We start from the raw sequence: 21,459 nt of genomic DNA on the forward strand, positions 1-21,459 counted from the left end.
CCTGGATAAAGAAGAAATTGTTGCATTAGTCGAGAATGAAGAACGTGCTAACTTGAACCAAGATGAATCTGATGATGAGGAAGCAGGGAGGGGTCCACTCATGCAGAGGCCTTCACTGCCCTAAAAACTTCAATTGTATGGTGTGAGCAACAGTCTGAATGCAGTTCTGCAGAAATAATGCTATTAAAGAGGATGAGAGACCTCACCGCAAAAAAAAGATAATCTTGCATGGTTCTAAGAAAAATTCAAGATTACATATTTTAAAAAATAAACCATCCCAAGATTCATTATATTCTTATTTGTGTGCAATTTCTTGTCTTTGTTTATTACTGTTTATGTAAAAGAAAGTTGATTTATAGTTGAAACCATGTAAAACAATTAGGTAAGTTCAAAATAAATATAGTATACATTGTCTTCAAAATTTTTTGGTTATTATTTACAAGCCATTTCCTAAATCAATTATTTTTTTATAATACTTTCATATTTCAAAATACAGTAGTAATAACCTTGCATACAATAATTTAATTGTAGACCTAATTACACTTGTTTCGTACAAACTGGGTATTCTCATGTATGTGTGAATATCTGTACTATTTGATTAACCAAACAAACCTTGATCCCAATTAGTTCAGATAATCAAAATTCTACTGTATTTGGATTTCAGGAGGGCTTTTGATACTATTGCACATGGAAGATTGCTGTACAAACTGGAGCAGTGTGGCATTAAGGACAAGTTGCTGCTATAGATAAAGTGATGGTTGAGTGGAAGAAGACACAGTGGTAATCAATGGACACTGCTTTTCGCGTACTATATTAGTGGAGCCCCGGATGGTTTAGTGTGGGCCTGTTGCTGTTTTCTATATTTATCAATGATATTGATAAAGATATATCAGACTTGATGTCTAATTTTGCAGACAATACGAAGGTCAGCAAGGTTGTTAATAACACTAATGACAGTATAATACTGCAACAGGATTTAGAAAAGTTGGGCAGATGGCCTGAGAAGTGGCAATTGAAGTTTTAACATTGACAAATGTGAAGTACTACATATGGGTAGCAGTAACCTGGGGATAATTATGCAGTCAAATATGAAGTTTTCTTAGCATTGTAGACAGGCTGCCAGGTCAGCTCATGAGGTTTTGTCAATGATATACAAAAATTTTGCTGGCAATGATATGGAGGTGTTCATCCCTTTGTATAAAGAAATGGTCAGGCCACACCTTGAGTACTACATACAGGTCTGGAGGCCTCATTTTAGGAAGGATGTAGAGCTGCTGGAATGATGAATACATAGAAGGGCAACAAGATTGGTGAGGGGAACAAAGGCGTGCTCTTATCAAGAAAGGCTTAAGTTGTGCAAATTGCAGTATCTGGGGACTAGGTACCTGAGAGGATCTGCTTGAGGTGTATAAGGCCTTGAATGGTTTCAGTATGCTCAATGCTGATGGGATTCTTCCTCATGCTGAGATTATGCACATGAAGGAGTTATAAATTCAAACTGAGGAAAAACAGTTGCAGAATAGATGTGCAGAAATTTGCCTTGAGCCAGCATGTGGTTGATTATTGGAACAAACTTCCATCTATCATTGTGGAGGTTAATATCTTGAATAGATTCAAAGAAGAACTGGACAAACTTTTGGAGCAATTGGAAAAATGAAATGGGAAGTGTGTTTTTTTAGCTGGTGCAATATAAGCTTGCTTTCTTGTATCATACATAGCAACGACTCAATGGTATACGGCGTCCCCTCCCATCAGTCAACGTGGCTTAATTTTTTTTTTTTTTTTTTTTTTGTTTTTGGGGGGAGGGGCAGCGTAGGCTCCCACTAAACTTTGGCTACCCTAGGCCGGCCCTGAATTCATATGCCTCTACTAATGTTAATCGTATTTGTCCGGATAACGAATTTGTTCAATGTCGAAATAATTAATTATAAACCACCAGTAGTCGTACCAGATTATAAACAGAACATTCTTCAAAATAATATTGCTTCGAACTACAGCAGTGATGCAACGAGCATACAGCCAGGTCTGGTTGAGAGAGACCCTGTGCGCATGACAAGGTCACATTAATACTTAAGAGAAATAAGTATTAATGTGAGTAAGTATTAATAAGTATTAATACTGTACTTATATCTCGTAAGTATTAAGTGACCTTGTCACATTAATACTTAAGAGAAATAATGCTTTACTCACCTTTATGGATATCCTTCTTCGTCTCTCGTAAATAATCATCAGGATTTCGGGATAGCACTTTAACCTTCATTCTAGCAAACAAGAAAATATTTTATACAGTATACTCAAAACCAAACACAGTAAAAAGTCACATTTGCAGACAAACAGTTCAACGCACTTTTACATCATTTTGATGGTAGCGCCATCTTTCAAAATGTTCATTCATTTTTTTTTTTTAACTTTTAAAAAATTCTAATAAAATGTTAAACAACACTGCATTTTATAACGACAAAAAATTAGACTTTATTGAAACAAACAATACTACTCAACAAAATTAACAAACAAAATGTTTCTCATGAATATTTTATTGTGAACAGTGTTGCTGTGACGAATATTTGATATAGTAGCCATTCTGGCATGCTAATTCCGAGAATCCGATTAAATCAATTTACCATCTTACACAGCCGCACATTATGCATATTCATGCCTATAAACACATCGGTTGCGACCACATCAGTTCAGTGCCCAACACTGCAACCTCCAGAAAATCTGCGAGGAAAAAAATCAGAAACTAAGACAGGAGATCAAAGGGGTGTGGCAAAAGCAAGTAGTAACGACGATCCTGAACATTGTGTCAACCACTATGCTGCCAAAGACCCTACATAATAGCCTGTTAGCAACAGGTCTCCAAACAAATACCTATAAGGTACTCCAGAAAGTTGCAATCCTCAACACCTGTAGGGTAGTCAATGAGTTCCTCGACCAACAGTAACACCAGAAATAACAACAATCACCCTGTGTACTTGGTAGCAATACCCGTTAAGACGTGGAACTCCCAATCACGGAGAAATGATATAAGAGCAAAAATAATAATAACATAGTTTTTTGTAACTACATCGTTTTTATTCGTAGTTCCCATTTTTTATATTTTTTTACATGACAATAATATTTTCATAATTATAACATATTTCATTAAAAATGGCGTATCTTCGGAAGTAGTGTTTTTTATATATATATATATATATATATATATATATTTTTTTTTTTTTTTTTTTTTTTTTCTCTTAGAATTTACACCTTTTCTTTAATTTTAAAAAGAGTACAGATGTTTTATATAAAGTCTGTGCAGGTATCACAGTGGTATCGTCACAGTCTTGCCCGCACTGACTGGGTGGCAAAGGCCACGGATCGAAACTCGTCGATGACGTAAGAAACATTAATGGACTTTTTTCACTCCAAGGGTGGGTTAATCGGTCTCATGTGTAGAGAGCCAGGTCCCCCCCCCCCAGAAACTGGGGTTTCTTTCCAGCAAAACAGACAAATCAACCATAGAAAACATGCAATTAATACACGTAAGACACACAGTACGGCTGATGAATTTAATTATTCGGGTGGCCTAAAAATAATAGTTAAATACATAGTGTTTTATATAATTAGTTCATACAATAATTTTATTTTTCCTTCCTCTATACTTGAAAACGATACGCAGAAGGATTTTTTCTGTGCTTTCTTTCTACACTGATCGAAAAAATTAACATAACACGTAGAAACCGATGTGTAACTGAGCAGAACTGAGGCGTGCAGTTGTCCTCTGACTCACAGCCTTATAAAATGCACTGTTTGCTTGATGTTTGCAGAGCAATCGGGTACGGGACATGATACTGCCAAGGGGGATGTCTTTGTGTGTGCGTGATGCAAGGAGTGTATCAGGCAACAACTCGGCGTTCTTGTGGGCCTATATGAGAGCTTGAAGGACAGGGTGGATGCCCTCGAAGAAACTAAATTGAGGGGCCCATCAAGCTCTCAGCTGCCCACATCGACGCCAGAGCTTGCACTTGGGCATCGCGTGACACAGAGACAACCCCCAAGGCAGAATGCGCTGGTCCGCAAGGAACTAGTAGTTGTTGGTGACTCTATTGTCAGGGAAACGGGGAACATGCTTTGTAAAAAAGATAGGTGGAACAGGACCAGGGTATGTCTGCCAGGGGCAAAGGTTGATGACGTTGTAGAGCGAATATCATCTTTTAAGGGCACAAAAGGTGATATAGTTGTACGTTAGCACTAATAATATTAAGAGTAGGAGACCGGCAGAATTACTTAACAAGTACAGGTCACTGTTGAACAAAAGCCGAGAATTAGGGTTGAATTTGAAAGTGTCTGCAATTCTGCCCAGACACGATAGGAGGGAGTATATGATGAGAGCCTTGTCGATCAATTCGGCCCTGGAAAGATTGTGCAAGGCTCAAGGGGTAGAATTTTTTTCAGCCTGGACTGTACTTGTTAACAGGAGAGATTGCTTCTACAGGGTTGGGATACACTTAAATAGAAAGGGTGCAAGGATATTTGCTGATGCTATCGAGGCAGTGTTAGGTGGGTCGGAAAACTGCTAGCTTGGGGGGAGACAAAGACCAATAGATTGACAGTAGCCACTGGCAGAGGTGAAAGAGATTCTTGCACTGCTTCTATTAGAATGAGCAGAAGCCTGAAAAACAAGATGCATGGTATTTCAGAGACTGCTGGGAGCCATTGCGGTACAAGTAAACACATGGGTTGTGTTAGGGTAGCTAAGAATAGAAACAGGTGCAGGTATACTTGCGTGTACACCAATGCTAGGAGTTTAGTAAATAAATTTGATGAATTTGAGGTATTGCTCAAAACATCAAAGGCAGATATTGTTGGGATATCAGAGACGTGGTGTCACACAGATATAAGGGATGCAGAACTGCAATTTGGGGAGTACAACGTCTACAGAAAGGATAGACAGGCTAGGAAGGGGGGAGCGGTTATGCTATTAGTTAAGAAACACATAAAAACCAAGGAAGTGAAGCCAGTCGACATCGCTGGACAGTGCAGTGTTGAGTCAGTTTGGTGTGACATAAGCATTGGGAGATCAAAATTGAGAGTAGGAGTGTGCTATAGGCCTAATGACTCTGATGAGTATAATAAGGAACTGTACAGGGAAATAGAGTGGGCCAGTAAATCAGAGAGTCTTATTATGGGAGATTTTAATTTCCCAGATATTGACTGGAATTTGGGGGCTGGTTACTCACACACTAGCAGGGCTTTTGTGGATTTATTGGATGATTGTTTTCTACATCAGCATGTTCGGGAGGCAACTAGAGGGAGTAATACTCTTGATTTCATTATCAGCAGTGATTCTTCATGCATTAGAGTTTCTGCAGATAAATGAACCACTAGGTGGCAGTGATCACAGTGTGCTGAAGTGGGATTTACTCAAAGAGGTAACTACCTTTAGGGGTAAAGGGAAGGGTTATTGCTTCCGTAAAGGCGACTACGATGGACTGAGACAGTATTTAAATTCTATACAGTGGGAACAACTGATGATGTTACCAACAGCAAATTCAAAATGGGAAGCATTCAAAGAACTTATCTTGGAAGCTACTAGGCTTTACATACCAACTAAGAAATATTGTTCAAGGTTTAGGCCAAAATGGATGTCAGATGAACTAATGAGGCATATGGCAGAGAAGAAAAATGCATGGCATACTTACAAATTAACACATGACACAGAAGCCTATGATAGATACAAGTTGATATGCAACCAAGTTACAAAGGAGGTTAGGCAGGCGAAGGCAGATTACGAGAAATCCTTGGCAAGGGATGCAAAGAAAAACAGCAAAGAGTTCTTTACTTATGTGAACTCTAGAAGGAAGGGAATGAATCAGATTGGTCCACTTGATATTGTTGGGTCAACTGTTGATGATCCTGCTCAGGTAGCTAACAAACTAAATGAATATTTTGCATCGACATTCACACATGAGGAGTTATTCAGCAAGGGGAATGCCAGAGGTGTATTCAACTCTAGCAGTAAGCTACAGAATCTTGAAATAACTCGGAGTAAAGTGGAGGAGAAACTGTTGAAGATAAACACAAGAAAGGCACCCGGGGTGGATGGGATCTGTCCAGTTATATTAAAGGAGGCAGCAAAGGAAGTAAGCAAACCCTTAGCCATAATTATGAGAGCTTCTTTGGACTCAGGGGAGGTACCCATAGACTGGAAATGTACAAATGTGACCCCAATTCACAAAGGAAGAAAGGCTTAAGTTTTGCAAATTACAGTGTCTGGAGACTAGGCACCAGCGAGGTGATCTGATAGAGGTGTATAAAGCTTTGAATGGTTTAAGCATGCTCAATGCTGATGGGATTCTTCCTCTAGCTCAGAAAAATCACCTGAGAGGGCATAAATTCAAATTGAGGAAAGACAGATGTAGGATAGACGTGCGGAAATTTGCCTTTAGCCAGCGGGTGGTTGGTTGGTGGAACAGACTGCCATCCCTTGTGGTGGAGGTTGATAGCCTAAATAAGTTTAAGGCTCAGCTGGACAGGTATTTTGAACGAACAGAGGGGTGAAGTGGAAGTGGGTTTTTTTTTTTTTTTTTTTGGCTGATGCTGCATAAGCTTGCTTTCTTGCATCAAATGCCTCTACTAATGCTAATGCTAATGCTAACTCGTGCAGCTTGCGATGAAGCATTGCATAATTCGATATGGTGGTGTGCCACAAAATAGCGATGAAATGAGGAGATAGCGAGAATTTTTCACAGATATCAGGGATTGTATAAGAATTACCAAAAAAGGTCATATTACTGAGTGCTCGAAAATATGGTCATATAACATCAATAAGGCATCTGACCACTCTAACTGCTAAACAGGCCTGAGCGGCTAACTCAATATAAGGGTATTAAAAAAATTATTATTATTTTAGGGTTGCCCGTAATTAAATACATTAACCCGTATTTTCTGTCTGTAAATTGCGAAAAAACCCCAGTTACTGGAGAGAAAAACCTTGCTATTTATGCCTGAGACCAACTAACTCAGCCACGGAGTGAAAAAAGCCAATAAAAGTTCTTCGCGTCATCGACGGGATTCGAACCTAGGCCTTTTCCACCCGGTGTGGGGAAGGACGGTGACAATACCACTGTGCTACCCGCACAGACAATATAAGGGTATATCTTCAGTTTCAAGATATTCCTCTACCACTTGAGCTCATGTGCGACAGTGTTGTCGTGCATGAAAAGAAAATCTGCGTCAACCGCACGCCTAAAATGTCGCACATAGGCTTCGAGGTTCTTTTCTCACTGATTTTTTTTTATTAATTTTTTTATTTTTATTATTATTATTATTTTTTTTAATTTATTTTATATTATTTATTATTTATTTTTATTTATTTATTTTTTTTATTTTATTTTATTATTATTATTTTTTTTTATTATTATTTTTTTTTTATTTATTTTTTTATTTATTTATTTTTTTATTTTTTTTATTTTTTTTTTATTTATTTTATTTTTTTTTATTTATTTTTTTTTTTTCGGCCCTCCCAGGGAAGCTCAGGCTAACCCCAGGGTCGGCCAGCCAGAGTTCTCTTTCCACATACCTGGTCTGGCTCCCAGTGCCAGTGACGGTAACTAGCAGTCTGTGGTGTTCCACAGACCCTAGGCTAAGCGGCCAGATGAACAACATAACCCGCACTAAGCAAACATGAACATACACTAACATATGATATCTGGCCTTGACAGTACTGTACTGTCTTACTTCACAAGAGATTCAAATGCGGAGTTGTGCGAAAGCACCGGTGCCGCTTGTCAAAAAACACTATGTCACTATGTCACTATGATGCTCTACAGGCACTGCTCACTGAGGCCCACCAAGCAGACAGAAAATACTTCCTGATGATTACAATTGATTTCGTGGGAGCGTTCGACACCCTTTGGTGGCCGAGCGTCCTCCGCAGACTCAGGCAAGCAAATGTACCGGACAATTTGTTCAATATCATGAAAAGCTACCTCTCAAATAGGGTAATCACAGTAAATGCACCTTATCAGAAACTCACAAGACGGATACACCGTGGCTGCCCCCAGGGCTCGGTCCTGGGGCCGACCTTATGGAACATGGTGATGGACGAATTTCTATGCCTTGACCTTGGGGAGGTTCGTTCACAAGCCTTTGCTGATGATCTCATCCTGATGGTGACTGCAAATTCCAGGGCCCAGCTTGAGACATTGGCAAACCATGCACTCCAAATCCTCCAGGACTGGGCAAAAACACACTGCTTGACCATATCACCATCAAAAACAAACTCTCTGCTTCTTAAAGGAACTCTCTGTATTACAAGACCACCACAGATTAAAATTGGAAACAAGACCATAAAGTTGTCAGAGCAACTGAAATATCTTGGCATAGTACTAGATAGAAAACTTTCCTTCCAAGCTCATCTCAAATACATCAGAACCAAAGTGAGAAACTATACTGCCATGGTTGCTAGGATATCCCGTCGGGACTGGGGTCTCAGCAAGCGAACCCTCTCATTGTACTACAAGGCTATCTTCATCCCTGTGATTACGTATGCAGCCGGAATTTGGTTTGGCAAGGCTACGACTGCAGTAAACAGACGAATCCTGGATTCCACTCAACGCACGGTCCTGCTCTCCATCTCTCGTGCCTGCTGCACTGTGAGTACTCACGCCCTCCAGGTCCTGGTGGGGGCCCTCCCCCTCGACCTGGAGGTGGTGAGAAATGAAATGTTGTATCATTTGTCTAAGGGCGTGTCTCAGACCTGCTTGGGATTCGAGCTGAATCTTTTCAACAACCAAAAATTTGATAAGAGGAGACTTCAAGCACACATGCAGTGGGTGTGGCAGGACCGCTGGACAAATTCAACCAAGGGGGAAATCACCAGGAGATTCATCCCAGATGTTAGCAGAATCTATCCAAAATCCCCATTATGGTTTTCTCCAGGCTTGTATGCCACGTATTTGCTTACTGGCCATGGTTCAATAAAGGCAAAACTAACAACCTTTGTCCTAGAAGAGGACTCAACATGCGCCTGTGGAGGAATTGAGGACTGGGATCACCTCATGCACGAGTGCCCCCTCTACGATGACCTCCGCTGCCAGCTTATCACAAAGTTGACTTATATACCAAAAGGCAAAGAAAATCACTTACTGGATACTAAGGAAGAGTATCAAGTTCTCACCAACTATGCACAGCAGCTTTTCTTGAGGAGAAGACAACTAATTGCAGCAACATGATAACCCTCTACTAAATGAACCCAGGGACCCTGATGGTACTCGAACCAGGCAGCTAAACTTAACCAGCATTACCATCATTGGTGTGAACTACTATACATTCTCCAAAATGTCACCCACCAAAGATACCGGAAACAAGTTGTTTGGTAGTTGTTTCCAACTACCAAATAACTACCTTTGAATAGAGACAACCCACAAATTAAGATAATCTAAGAAAGACAAAAGGTTCTTATTCTTCTGGACTTGTCTCTCATGGATGTGACCAATAAGACAATCTCCTAGATAAAGACTGACAATGCCACCGGCATGCCATTGGATGTCAACTTCTTTTCTTGGCCAACTAGCATTCCGAACCATGTACCCTAACTTGGTTCACTTTAATACCCCCTCCCCTGGTAGGGAGAGGGAGGGGACGGGTTTCTGTCTCCTCCCCCTCCCTGCTACACCCTTTTTTCTCCTGGTGGGGCCAGTCTCCACTGACCTTTCTGGGGTTGCCTTCCCTATCATCCCCATATTTCTATCTGTCCCCCCCCTTCCTCAGTCTTCACCCCTACTCTAACTAAATATGCATTTTATTCTATTTTATTTTTATTTTATTATAATTTTTTTTATTTATTTATTATTACTATTACTTTTTATTTTTTTATTTTTATTATTTTTTTTATTATTATTATTTTTATTTATTTATTTTTATTTTTTATTTATTTTTTTTATTTATTTATTTTTTTTATTTATTTTTATTTTTTTATTTTATATATATATACTGTATATATATATTTTTTTTATTATTTTTTATTTTATTTATTTATTTATTTATTTTATTTATTTATTTTTTTTTATTTATTTATTTTTTATTTTATATATATATATATATTTTTTTTATTTTATTTATTTATTTATTTATATTTTTTTTATTTTATTTATTTATTTATTTTTTTATTTTTATTTTTATTTATTTATTTTTTTATTATTTTTTTTTTTAGGCCCTTGCCACTGAAATCTTAGGAAATTAGGTGGCAGGGCCTGCCAGAGTAATTACTTCTAATGCGATCCCTCTATGCCTGACCTGCCTCCTCGGGGTTAAGTGTGGGCAACGGGGGGGTCCCACTAGGGGCCCGACGGCTAAAAGGTCAGAGGAACAACACAACATGACACTACACAACATAAACATGTACCTTACACTTTTTAAAATCTCTGGCCTTCACAGTGTTCTGTGTTTCACAAACAGAGTACACAACACGGAGATGGGGGAAACCCCTTGGGCCGTTAGACAATGAACACTTTACACTTTACACTTTACACTTTACCTATTGACTGGCACATAGAAACCGACCTAACGACAAGTGACCATCGCTCCATCGTCTTCCTGCTGGGATCAACTCTTCCTCCTCAACAACCTCTTCGTAATCTCATACGTTACTCTCTTAGAAACATAAAATGGGAACGTTTTAATCGTTCCGTTCTCTCTCAATTGCCTGAAGACAACCTAGAAAATTTTAAATCTCTTACCACCGAACAACTAGCACTGCAGATTCAAAACATTATCATCACTGCAATTCAGAAATCTACGCATAAAAAGAAACTAAAAACTAACTGCACACCTTGGTGGAATAACGAACTATCCTCTACTCGGAAACTTGTACATAAAGCCAGAAGAAATTTTCAGCGTAAACGGCGTACTTGGCCTCAAGAAGAAGTCAACAGATTACATGAAGAATACAAAACTCTCAAAAGAAAATACGTAAAATTGATTTATGAAAGCAAATTGCAATCCTGGCACAATTTTGTCCGTACGTCTGGAATATAATAATAATCCTTGGGGCGTCATCTATAAAATTGCTAAAAATAAAATGATCTTGGGTGACATTTTTAACTCCATTACCTCCAACAGTATGGAAACTATTACACTAACGGACTCCATAAATTCCATCTTGGACCAACTGCTGCCTAACGATGATCTCACTATTGACACTTCACACCATCTATCTATTCGAGATTTAAACCAAAAATACCTTCCTTTAGAAGAAACAAGTCCATTCACTGCAGAAGAACTTACTTCAATCTTGAATAAAATTCAGTCAAACAAATGTCCTGGCGATGACCTAATTGACAACATATTTATCAAACACTTTTATGACCTAAGGCCCAAAGTTCTACTTAAATTATTCAACAACTGCTTAAATACTGGAACGTTTCCCAAACCGTGGAAACACGCCATTCTTAAGATTTTACATAAACCTGGTAAGCCACTAGATAATGCGAGATCCTACCGCCCCATAGCCTTGTTCTCTCACCTGGGAAAAGTGTTAGAGAGATTAATTGCCAATAAAATAACCACACTGCAGGGAGCCATAAGCTCCACATCCTCTCTTCAATACGGATTTAGGCAAGGGCTTGGATGCGAAGACGCCTTATTAGAACTCCACCACCTCATTGACTGCTCCACTTCCAAGTACGTTATGGCAATCTTTATCGATTTTGAGGGCGCTTTTGATAATTTATGGTGGGAAAGTGCCCTCAGCAGACTCCGTTCCAATCACTGCTCTCTTCAGCTTTACAAACTTGTTAGAAACTATTTTGCTGATCGCACCATCACCGTCATCACTAAAAGCACGACGATTAACAGATCTGTCTCCCGTGGTTGCCCCCAAGGATCAATTTTAGGTCCCTTGATTTGGAACCTAGTTCTCGATGATTGGCTGCTTAGGACGACTGAATTTCAAAATGTGCAACAACTTGCGTATGCAGATGAAATTATCATTTTAGTGAATGGAAACTCAAGATCTGAATTAGAACTCTATGCCAATAAAGTACTCTTTGAACTATCGTCCTGGTCCTCTAAGAACAAATTAAAATTATCCCCAACAAAATCGAATATCATGATTTTTAAACACAAATTAGACTATCGCAGACCACCAGTTGTAAAACTTGACAAGAAATCACTTCCACTTGTCCGAAGCACCAAATTTTTAGGAGTCATCATCGACGACCGCTTTTCCTTTGCTGAGCATATTCAACATCTGTCTGTCAAAGTTAAGAGTTTTACCGCAATGCTGCTCCAAATTACCAGACAAGACTGGGGACTGAACACTAAAACCCTACATCTATTTTATAATGCTGCCATAATCCCAATTACAACCTACGCTGCCAGCCTTTGGTTTAGACGTACTGCACTCAAAACAGTACAAACCAAGTTATCCACTATTCAACGTTGCTTTCTCCTCAGTCTACTTCACGTTTGCCGAACAGTATCAACTCCAGCTTTACAGACTCTTGCAGGCACCATACCACTTGACTTGCATGTTGTGTTTAGAGGGCTTTGCTTTTACATCCGCAAAGGCATTTCTGTGGAATTTCAGGGAATCATTGTTAACCCTCAGACTGATCCCAAAACTGAGCGAACCAGATGCTGGAATTTGTTAGTGAATACCTGGCAGAATAGACGGAATTCTACCGAAAAAGGAGCTATCACCAAAAACTTCGTTCCCGACGTAACTGCACTACTCTCATCATCCACCAGAAAATGGTTTTCACCCTCACTGTTTACCTCCTACATACTAACTGGGCATGGTTCGCTTAACGCAAAACTCTACCAATTCAGACTTTCCAATACAGTCTCCTGTCGATGTGGGCTACCGGAAGACTCTTCTCACGTACTTTTTGAATGCTCCATTTACGATGATCTAAGATCGGCTCTTAAGGCAACAGTACCAAACTGGTGTCCCGGAGGTGAGAAGATACTCATTTCTGTCAACAATTTCCAGGCCCTTCAAACCTTCTGCAATGCTGCTTTTAATCGCAGGAAGGCTCTCAACCTCAATGTTAATTCAAGAAATGAAACTGAAAATGCATCATAAATCATAATACAACTGTGCGCTGCCTCGTCGTCCTGATGACGTCATATACAAAATTGTTGTGGCTTTCAAGAACACGCAAAGATTTTAACAGATGCTGCACTTCTCTGACTCATCCTTTATCAAGACTCTCTTCAACTAAACCTCTGCTCAGTGATACCGTCATCTACCAGAGACTTCTGACACCACTCCAGTTTAACAGAATTCAGAATTATATCTAGAACTTGTTCCTGCCGATCATGATTGAATGACATTACAACTTCTGTTTGACAATACACCTTTTCTCTTTGTGGTCCACTTTGGGCAGCACTGCATACAGATGTGGGCAAGAAATGGACAAAGATTTAATTTTCTATTTTTTTTTTTTTTTTTACTTTATGCTATTCTCATCCTTATTTCTTCGTCTTCTGCTGTCCTGTCTCCTGTGTGTGTGTGTGTGTGTGTGTGTGTGTGTGTGTGTGTGTGTGTGTGTGTGTGTGTGCGTGCGCGCGCGCGCGCGCGTGCGCTGTTGCCGGCTTGCTGGCGCGGGGTTCTTTTGAATGGCTCCAAACCCTCTTTGGACATTCAGTACGTGACTGTTGAGGTTGGCCATGGTTCTTGCGCAGTTGTGGCCTACCTCCCCGTGGTGTAGACGGACACTGGGCAGGCTTTCCAAGTGATCGCCTGCCTGGTGACAAAACGGCCAGAAACAACTAAACAACACACACACTGCACGAACATAACGTTACACAGATTTCTGGCCTGTTACAGTGCTTTCTGTAACCATCACAGTGTACAAAGACGGAGATGAACTTTCGTTCAGGTGCCGTCCTACATAAGATACTATACATGTCTACATGTCTACCTATTTGCAGTGTGGAGATGGGGAAAACTCCCAGTGCCGTCAGATAACTAACACACAATACCAATGCGCAGTTACGGTACTCCTTTCAAAAACATGAAGAGAGTTGCGGCTGTTGGACATTATTCCGCGCAGCACGAGAACATCGCCTCCGCCGTAAATATCCCATTCTCTAATGATGAAGGAGATATGCATATCTCGTTGTCTACAGATTGAAGCTGTTAACAGCTTCTAGAACATCTAGAAGCTGTTTAGGCTGAATCAGGACTCATCAGAGAACAGAACTGTACCCCATTTGTCAGGGCTCTAAGTGATATATTTATGACACCAGTTTCGACAAGCTATGTGGTGGTTTGGGGTTAATGGGATAAAAAAATTACATTTTTTAAAAAATTACATTGCGGTCACCCGGAAATTTCTTTCATCCACCCACATACACCGATCAACCAAAACATTATAACCACCTACCTAATATGCTGTCGGCCCTCCACGTGCAGCCAAAACAGCTCGCATACGACGAGGCATGGACGCTAAAAGATTTCTAAACGAGTCTTGTGGTAGCTAGTACCAACACATAACCAGCATATCCTTTAACTCCTGTAAGGTCAGTGGTTGAGACTTCACAGATCGGAGTTGCAATTCCAACGCAAACCACAGAAGCTCGATGGGATTGATTTCTGGGAATTTGGAGGCCAGAGCAATACCTGGAAGTATTACTCATGTTGCGCGAACCATTCTCGAACAATCAGGGCGATGCGGTATGGCGCATTATTCTGCTGAAAGACGGCACCGCCAAGTGGGAAGACTGTTGCCATGAAAGATGTACCTAGTTAGGCATGATGTTTAGGTAAAGTGTAAAGTGTATTTAGGGTCAGACGGCACCAGGGGCTCCCCCCATCTCCGCGTAGTTTACATTGTGGTGTGATACAGTTCGCTGTAAAGGCCAGAGATTTAAAAGTGTGTGGATCGTGGAATGTGTGGTGTCATGTATCATTTTTTTTCTGGCCATTTAGCCGCCAAACCTCTACTGGGGCCCGACGTTGCCCGTACTTTGCCCCGTCGAGGCAGACCAGGTACCTAATAGTTTGTATTTACTCTGGCAGGTCCTGCCAGCCACCTAATTTCCTGAGATTTCAGTAGCTAGGACCTTTAAAAAAAAAAAAAAAAAAAAAAAAAAAGTAAATGAAAAAATAAATAAATAACTCTATATATACATATAGTGATTATTTAATAATCTATTGCGTGGGGGGAGCGCTTAAACTCTGAGAGGCCAAAATGTGAGCGAAAAGTAATTTGGACAAAGTTAGATTTCAACGTGTGGGGCGTACGCTAGCGTGAAGATAGAGAGGAGAGGGAGACCGAAGGTTGGGGGAAGAAAGGCAGAAAGATGGGATCAATGGTGAAGACGACCCCAATCAGATCTCAGTGGGACATGCTCATGTCACACCGGAGAGAAAAAGAAGGGTGGCGAGAAGGGGACAGGAGGCCTATCAACCTCCCCGCAATCAGGGAGGCTAAAGTGAGCCAGACAAGGGAACTGGCACAGATCGCCAATAAGGCTCGGTGACAATATACTTATTTGGTCAAATCTTTGGGTCGAGTCCGTGGTTATCACATCGAGGTGCTTGGTCCAGTCCGTGATTGTCACCTAGTAGCAATATGTCAGCTTTTGGTCAGTTCCTTGGGTCGAGTCCATGGGTCTGCCTGTGGTTGTCACAACCAGAGTCTGGTCTAACCCAACCACTGCTTATCTTTCATGGGATGGGTCCTATCCTAAGTAGTTTGGTTTAGTTGGTTGAGTGTCCGTCCATGGAAATTCTGTAGTGGTTTACATGGCCAGGTTATTCATGGTTGGTTTTGTAGATTCCAATGATCTTTGGTGGTTTCGTTGAGGGAGTTAGCTAGGGTTTACATTGGTTGTAGTTGCTGGGACTGTGGCACAGGGAAGGTTCGTCTTCTGTCAAAGAGGTCCTGTGCATATTTTATTAGTGCCCTGTAACTATCCTGCTCCTCCAGTATACAGTCCTCCTGGTTCAGTAATACATATTTGATTTCAGTAATAAGGCAGCATCGCAGGTCGCCATATAAATGACAGTGGTGCTTAAGATGCTCCCATGTTTCTATCATTCCACAATAGCATAGGGGGTGTCACTGAGTCCAAAGTTTGATAGTTTATGTCTGAAGGCGCTGTGACTAGCAGTCCTGGGGAGAACCAGTGCGGATATTCTGGGTAGACGGCTTGTATTATTGCCACGAAATTCCGTGTAATTTGTCTTTTTGATGAGTTCTCCCAGCGTGTTTGCCAGATTTGTTGAAGATGTAAGGTGAGTCTTCTTTCCTCTATTTTGGGGTCATTAGTTAAGTCTTATGTGGAATTTTGACAGGTAGCAGGATTGCCTTTGGAAAGGTTGTAGAGAAGGCCACAGTGGACTATCTCGAGGTCCAGGGGAAGGGCTCCCATAAGGACCTGGAGTGCATGAGTGCTGACCATGTTGCAGGCTCTGGAGATCATGAGCAGGATGTATCTCTGTACAGTTTCCAGCTTTCTTCTGTTTATTGCGGTTGTCGTTTTTTTATACCACACTACCGACGCATGCAGGATGACTGACAGAAAAACAGTTTTGTGGAAGTGGGCGAGGTTCTTTTTCCTCATACCCCAGTCCTTATGGGTGATTCTTGCAAAGAGGGAGGACAAATTTCTTATTTTGTTCCAGAGGTAGTTTATATGGAGGGAGATGGATAAATTTCTGCTTAGAATGACACCCAGGTGTTTCATTTCTGTTGTGAGCTTGATAGTGGTCCCATCTACTTTGATTTGGGGAGGTCTCCTGACGTCCAGGGTACCCCGGAGTAGGATACAGCTTGTTTTTTCTGAACATTTTTCTAGGTTGTTTCTATCAGTCCATTGTTGTAGGGTGGGAAGCACCCGGTTTGCTGTATTTTCCAAATTTGCTCTGCTGTCCTCGGCCAGCATCAGAATGAGGTCATCTGCGTAGGCTTGGGATGTGACATTTCCGAGATTGATATTAAGAAATTCGTCCAGGACCACGTTCCAAAGAAGTGAACCAGTACGGAGACTTGTGGGCATCCTCTGTAAATTGGTCTTGTTACTGTGCAGTATGGAGCAGTGACTATGCCAGATCTGTTGGATAGGTATGTACTTATGCACTTAAATAGGTTGATTGGAAGGTTGGCGTCCCGGAGCCTGCCGAGGACGCTTGGCCACCAGAGGGTGTCAAACGCCCCGGCGAAGTCGATTGCAATGATGAGGAAGTATTTCCGATCTGTTGTTCTGGCAGCATTGACAATTTTTTGCAGGGCATTGGACCAGACAGCCAACTTAGACTTTCCAAAGCAGTATGGCTTTAAGCCAGGATGCTCCACTGAAGATGCTATGAACAATCTCCTCAACACAGCAAACTCAACCACAGAAAAATATCTACTGGCTATCTCCATTGACTTTGCCGATGCCTTCGATTCCATCTAGTAGCCCAGCATTGTCAGGAGATTACGTCAACTCAATATTCCACTCAACCTCTACCGCTGTCTCCAGAACTACCTCTTCAACCGCTCAGTAACAGTTCCAACAAATTTTCAGAAAACCTCCCGACCAGTTGTTAGAGGGGTGTCCATAGGGCTCAGTTCTTGGGCCCTACTTCTGGAACTTAATACTAGATGAATTTCTTCTTATGGATCTAGGTCCTGTGGACTGCATGGCCTATGCAGGTGATCTCATCCTCCTTATCAAAGCTGATTCTAGAACTCAGCTTGAGCAAATTGCCTCCCCTGCTTTAACGATTCTCCAAAATTGGGCAAACAACCACAAGTTACTCATCTCTGGGGAAAAAACGAAGACTACCCTCCTCAAAGTATCCTTGGACATAAGAAGACCGCCCCAAATTAAAATCTCTGGGCAGACATTGCAACTCAAAACAGAACTAAAATATCTAGGAGTAACCTTCGACTCCCGATTAACATTCTTACCTCATCTTAATTACCTCTCCAACAAAATACGTCGTTATACTGCCATAATCATAAGAATTAGCAGAGCAGACTAGGGTTTGAAGAGGACTCTCATGCTACTTTACAAAACCATCTTCTTACCAGCTGTGTGCTATGGTGCAGCCATATGGTTCCCTCGTGCCATCATTGCGCGTAATAAAGCAAAGCTACATACAATTCAACGCAATATCCTACTAACCATGACTAGAGCTTGCCGCAGAGTCAGTAATCCTGCCCTGCAGGTCTTAGCAGGTACTCTTCTTCTGGACCTGGAGGTTATTCGTCACCGCCTTCCATACCGCATAAAGAGAGGAATTCCCACCACCATTCTGGATATAACACTCGATCTAGCTAATGATCCAAAAAACGAAATGAAACAGATTTACTGTAAGCTTTTCCAGCATTGGCAAAGATCTTGGGAGCAAACAGCCAAAGGTGAAACAACTAAAAGGTTTCTTCCACAAGTTATGATAACTGCACCGAAACCTCCTCCATGGTACTCACCAGGCCTTCACATCGCGTTCTTCCTCACTGGTCATGAATCGTTTCGGGCCAAGCTGCATGCCCTGGGTCTCACCGATTCTCCTCTCTGCACATGCGCTGACAATGAAGACTCGATTCACCTCATGTATAACTGCTCTCTTTATGATTTACCCAGAAGTCTCCTAATTACCAGAACTGGAAATATACCCAGTGGGCAGGAACATCTCTACATAATTGACGAAACCACCTACAAAGCCTTCACTACTTTTGCCCAGACTGTATTTGAAATGCGTTAAATTCACCTACAGCAAACTGTTCAGCGCACCCCCATCTTATAATGAACCCAAAACTCAATTCACAGAACATATCCTGAATGGAATCAAAGAAAACACCAACAGGATATTGATCTTTATCCTGACTTAACAGGAATCTCTCGACGTTCACAAAGGAAGTTCACATCTTACAAACCCACCAACCCAAAAAGGACTTTTCTACAATAGACACAAGAACTCCAAGCAATCCTTGTGCTTCATGAATCCATGTGCCTCCTCTCATCCCCTAAGAGAAGATTATCCAAGTCCTCTACGCAGTGTGGAACACTGCTCATTGCTTACAAGTCACACTTAGCTGAAGAAGATTAAATTGCTGACACTGGGCCCTTGGCCCATGTGGGACCAACTCACTTGCTGGCACCTCTTCTCTTCGAGGTGTAGGACAATATCTGATTTTCCTACTTGTGTTGGAACTCACAAAATACTCCTCTGGGAGTGGGACTGGCATTTGACCTTTCAAATGCAGGGTCATGCTTAGGCAACCTGACTTTGTGGGTCACTTGACCTCACAATCTTTTCTCTTCTTTCTGAGGTAGGGTGGGCTCCCCCAACCCCTTGGGGGAGCCCACCCTACCTCGCCCTCTTTCTTTGCTTGCCTTCTTTCTTCTCCTCAATCTCTCACCCCTTCTCCTATTTCAAAAAACAAATTTTTTTTTTTTTTTTTTGCCTTCCCTGGGAAGTTCACGCTAACCCCAGTGTCGGCCAGCCAGAGTTCTCTTCCCACTTACCTGGTCTGGCTCCCAGTGTCAGTGACGGTAAATAGCAGTCCACAGACCTTAGGCTAAGCGGCCACATGAACAACATAACCCGCACTAAGCAAACATGAACGTACACTAACATATGCTATCTGGCCTTGGCAGTACTGTCTTACTTCACAAAAGATTCAAATGCGGAGTTGTGCAAAAGCACCGGTGCCGCTTGTCAAAAAACACTATGTCACTATGTCCTTTCTGGAAGCCGAACTGATTCGAGTACTCTAGACCTGTATATGAATTGTGGTTTTCTATCCTATTTCTTAGCAGGTGTTCCAGCAGTTTGCTGAATACTGTCAGGTCTGAAGTAGTAGGATGGCAATTTTTTTCTTTTCCTTCCTGATTTCATTCAGGTTATTGATGGAGTGTCCAAGGATAGTTGCTGGTATACCCTTGGATAGACAATAGTGGAGGCCCCTTCGAATAACCTCCAGATCAAGCGGAAGGACGTCCGCAAGAACCTGAAGGGTTGGGTTGCGAACTGTGCAGCATAACCTTGTAATAGTAAGAAGGCTGGTGCGCTGGATGGTTCCCAGTTTACGTTTGTTGTTGTAAAGAGTTGCCCTGCGAAACCAGACCCCTGATCCATACGTTATGAAGGGAAGGAAGATTGATTTGTCCAGAATCTTAAGGGTGCGTCGGTTCAATCCCCAATCACGACAACTCACCCCTGCAATGAGAGCAGTGTAGTTTCTCACTTTCGCGTGGAGGTGTGCAGGATGCGGAGAGAAAGTGAGCTTAGGGTCAAGAACTATTCCCAGTAGTTTTAACGTAGAAACTAGTTTTCTGTGTAAAGTGTAAAGTGTGTTTGGGGTCAAACGGCACCAGGGGTTTCCCTCATCTCGGCGTAGTTTACATTGTCGTGTGATACAGCATTAGCATTAGCATTAGTAGAGGCATATGATGCAAGAAAGCAAGCTTATTCAGCATCAGCCAAAAAAAAAAAAAAAAAAAAAACCACTACTCCCATTTCACCCCTCAATTCGTTTGAAATACCTGTCCACCTGAGCCTTAAATTTGTTTAGGCTATCAACTTCCACAACAAGCGATGGAAGTCTATTCCACAAACCAACAGCCCGCTGGCTAAAGGCGAATTTCCGCACATCTATCCGACATCCGTCCTTCCTCAATTTGAATTTATGCCCTCTCAGGTGATTATTCTGAGCAAGAGGAAGAATCCCATCGGCATCGAGCATGCTCAAGCCATTCAAAGCCTTGTACACCTCTATCAGATCACCTCGGCGATGCCTAGTCTCCAGGCTCTGTAATTTGCAAAACTTAAGCCTTTCTTCGTAAGAGCAACCCTTTGTTCCATTCACTAATCTTGTTGCCCTTCTCTGTACTCGTTCCAGCAGCTCTACATCCTTCTTGATATGAGGCCTCCAGACCTGTATACAGTACTCAAGGTGTGGCCTGACCAATGCCTTATACAAGGGAATAATCACATCCCTGTCCCTGCTAGAAAAATTCCTGTATATCATTGACAAGACACCATGAGCTACTCTTGCAGCTCGTCTGCACTGCTCAGAGAACTTCATATCTGCCTGCACAATTACCCCCAGGTCCTTTTCATTCTCTACCACTGTCAGCGTAGTACCACAGAGTTGATACGTTGATCTGGGGTTACTGTTTCCCATATGTAGTACTTTACATTTGTCAATGTTAAACTTCATTTGCCACCTCTCAGCCCATCTGCTCAACCTTTCCAGATCCTGTTGCAGCAGCATAGTATCAGTAGTGTCCTTAACAACCCTGCCAACCTTTGTATCGTCTGCAAACTTGGACATTAAGCCTGATACACCATCATCAATATCATTTATAAATACAGAAAACAACAATGGACCCAACACTGAACCCTGTGCTGTAAAGGCCAGAGATTTAAAAGTGTATGGATATTGTACATGATTAGTGTTGTGTACCGTTGTTCTTCTGGCCATTTAGCCGCCAGGCCTCTGCTGAGGCCAGACGTTGCCCACACTTTGC

At 41.5% G+C, this 21,459-nt stretch overlaps 1 protein-coding gene across 1 annotated transcript in view; it reads right to left on the reverse strand.

Moving 5' to 3' along the window:
• The window catches only part of LOC150084428 (DDB1- and CUL4-associated factor 13), a 175,960-nt gene extending 173,613 nt beyond the window's left edge, over positions 1–2,347 (reverse strand). Inside the window, exon 1 of the mRNA XM_090375218.1 lies at positions 2,191–2,347. Coding sequence (XP_090231344.1) covers positions 2,191–2,260 — 70 coding nt within the window. The 5' untranslated portion in view covers positions 2,261–2,347. The remainder of the gene's footprint in view (positions 1–2,190) is intronic.
• Between the last annotated feature and the right edge of the window lie 19,112 nt (positions 2,348–21,459).

The sequence above is a fragment of the Mastigoproctus giganteus genome, chromosome 6, assembly GCF_048544385.1.
Source record: "Mastigoproctus giganteus isolate SK-2022 chromosome 6, ASM4854438v1, whole genome shotgun sequence".
Lineage (NCBI taxonomy): Eukaryota > Metazoa > Arthropoda > Arachnida > Uropygi > Thelyphonidae > Mastigoproctus > Mastigoproctus giganteus.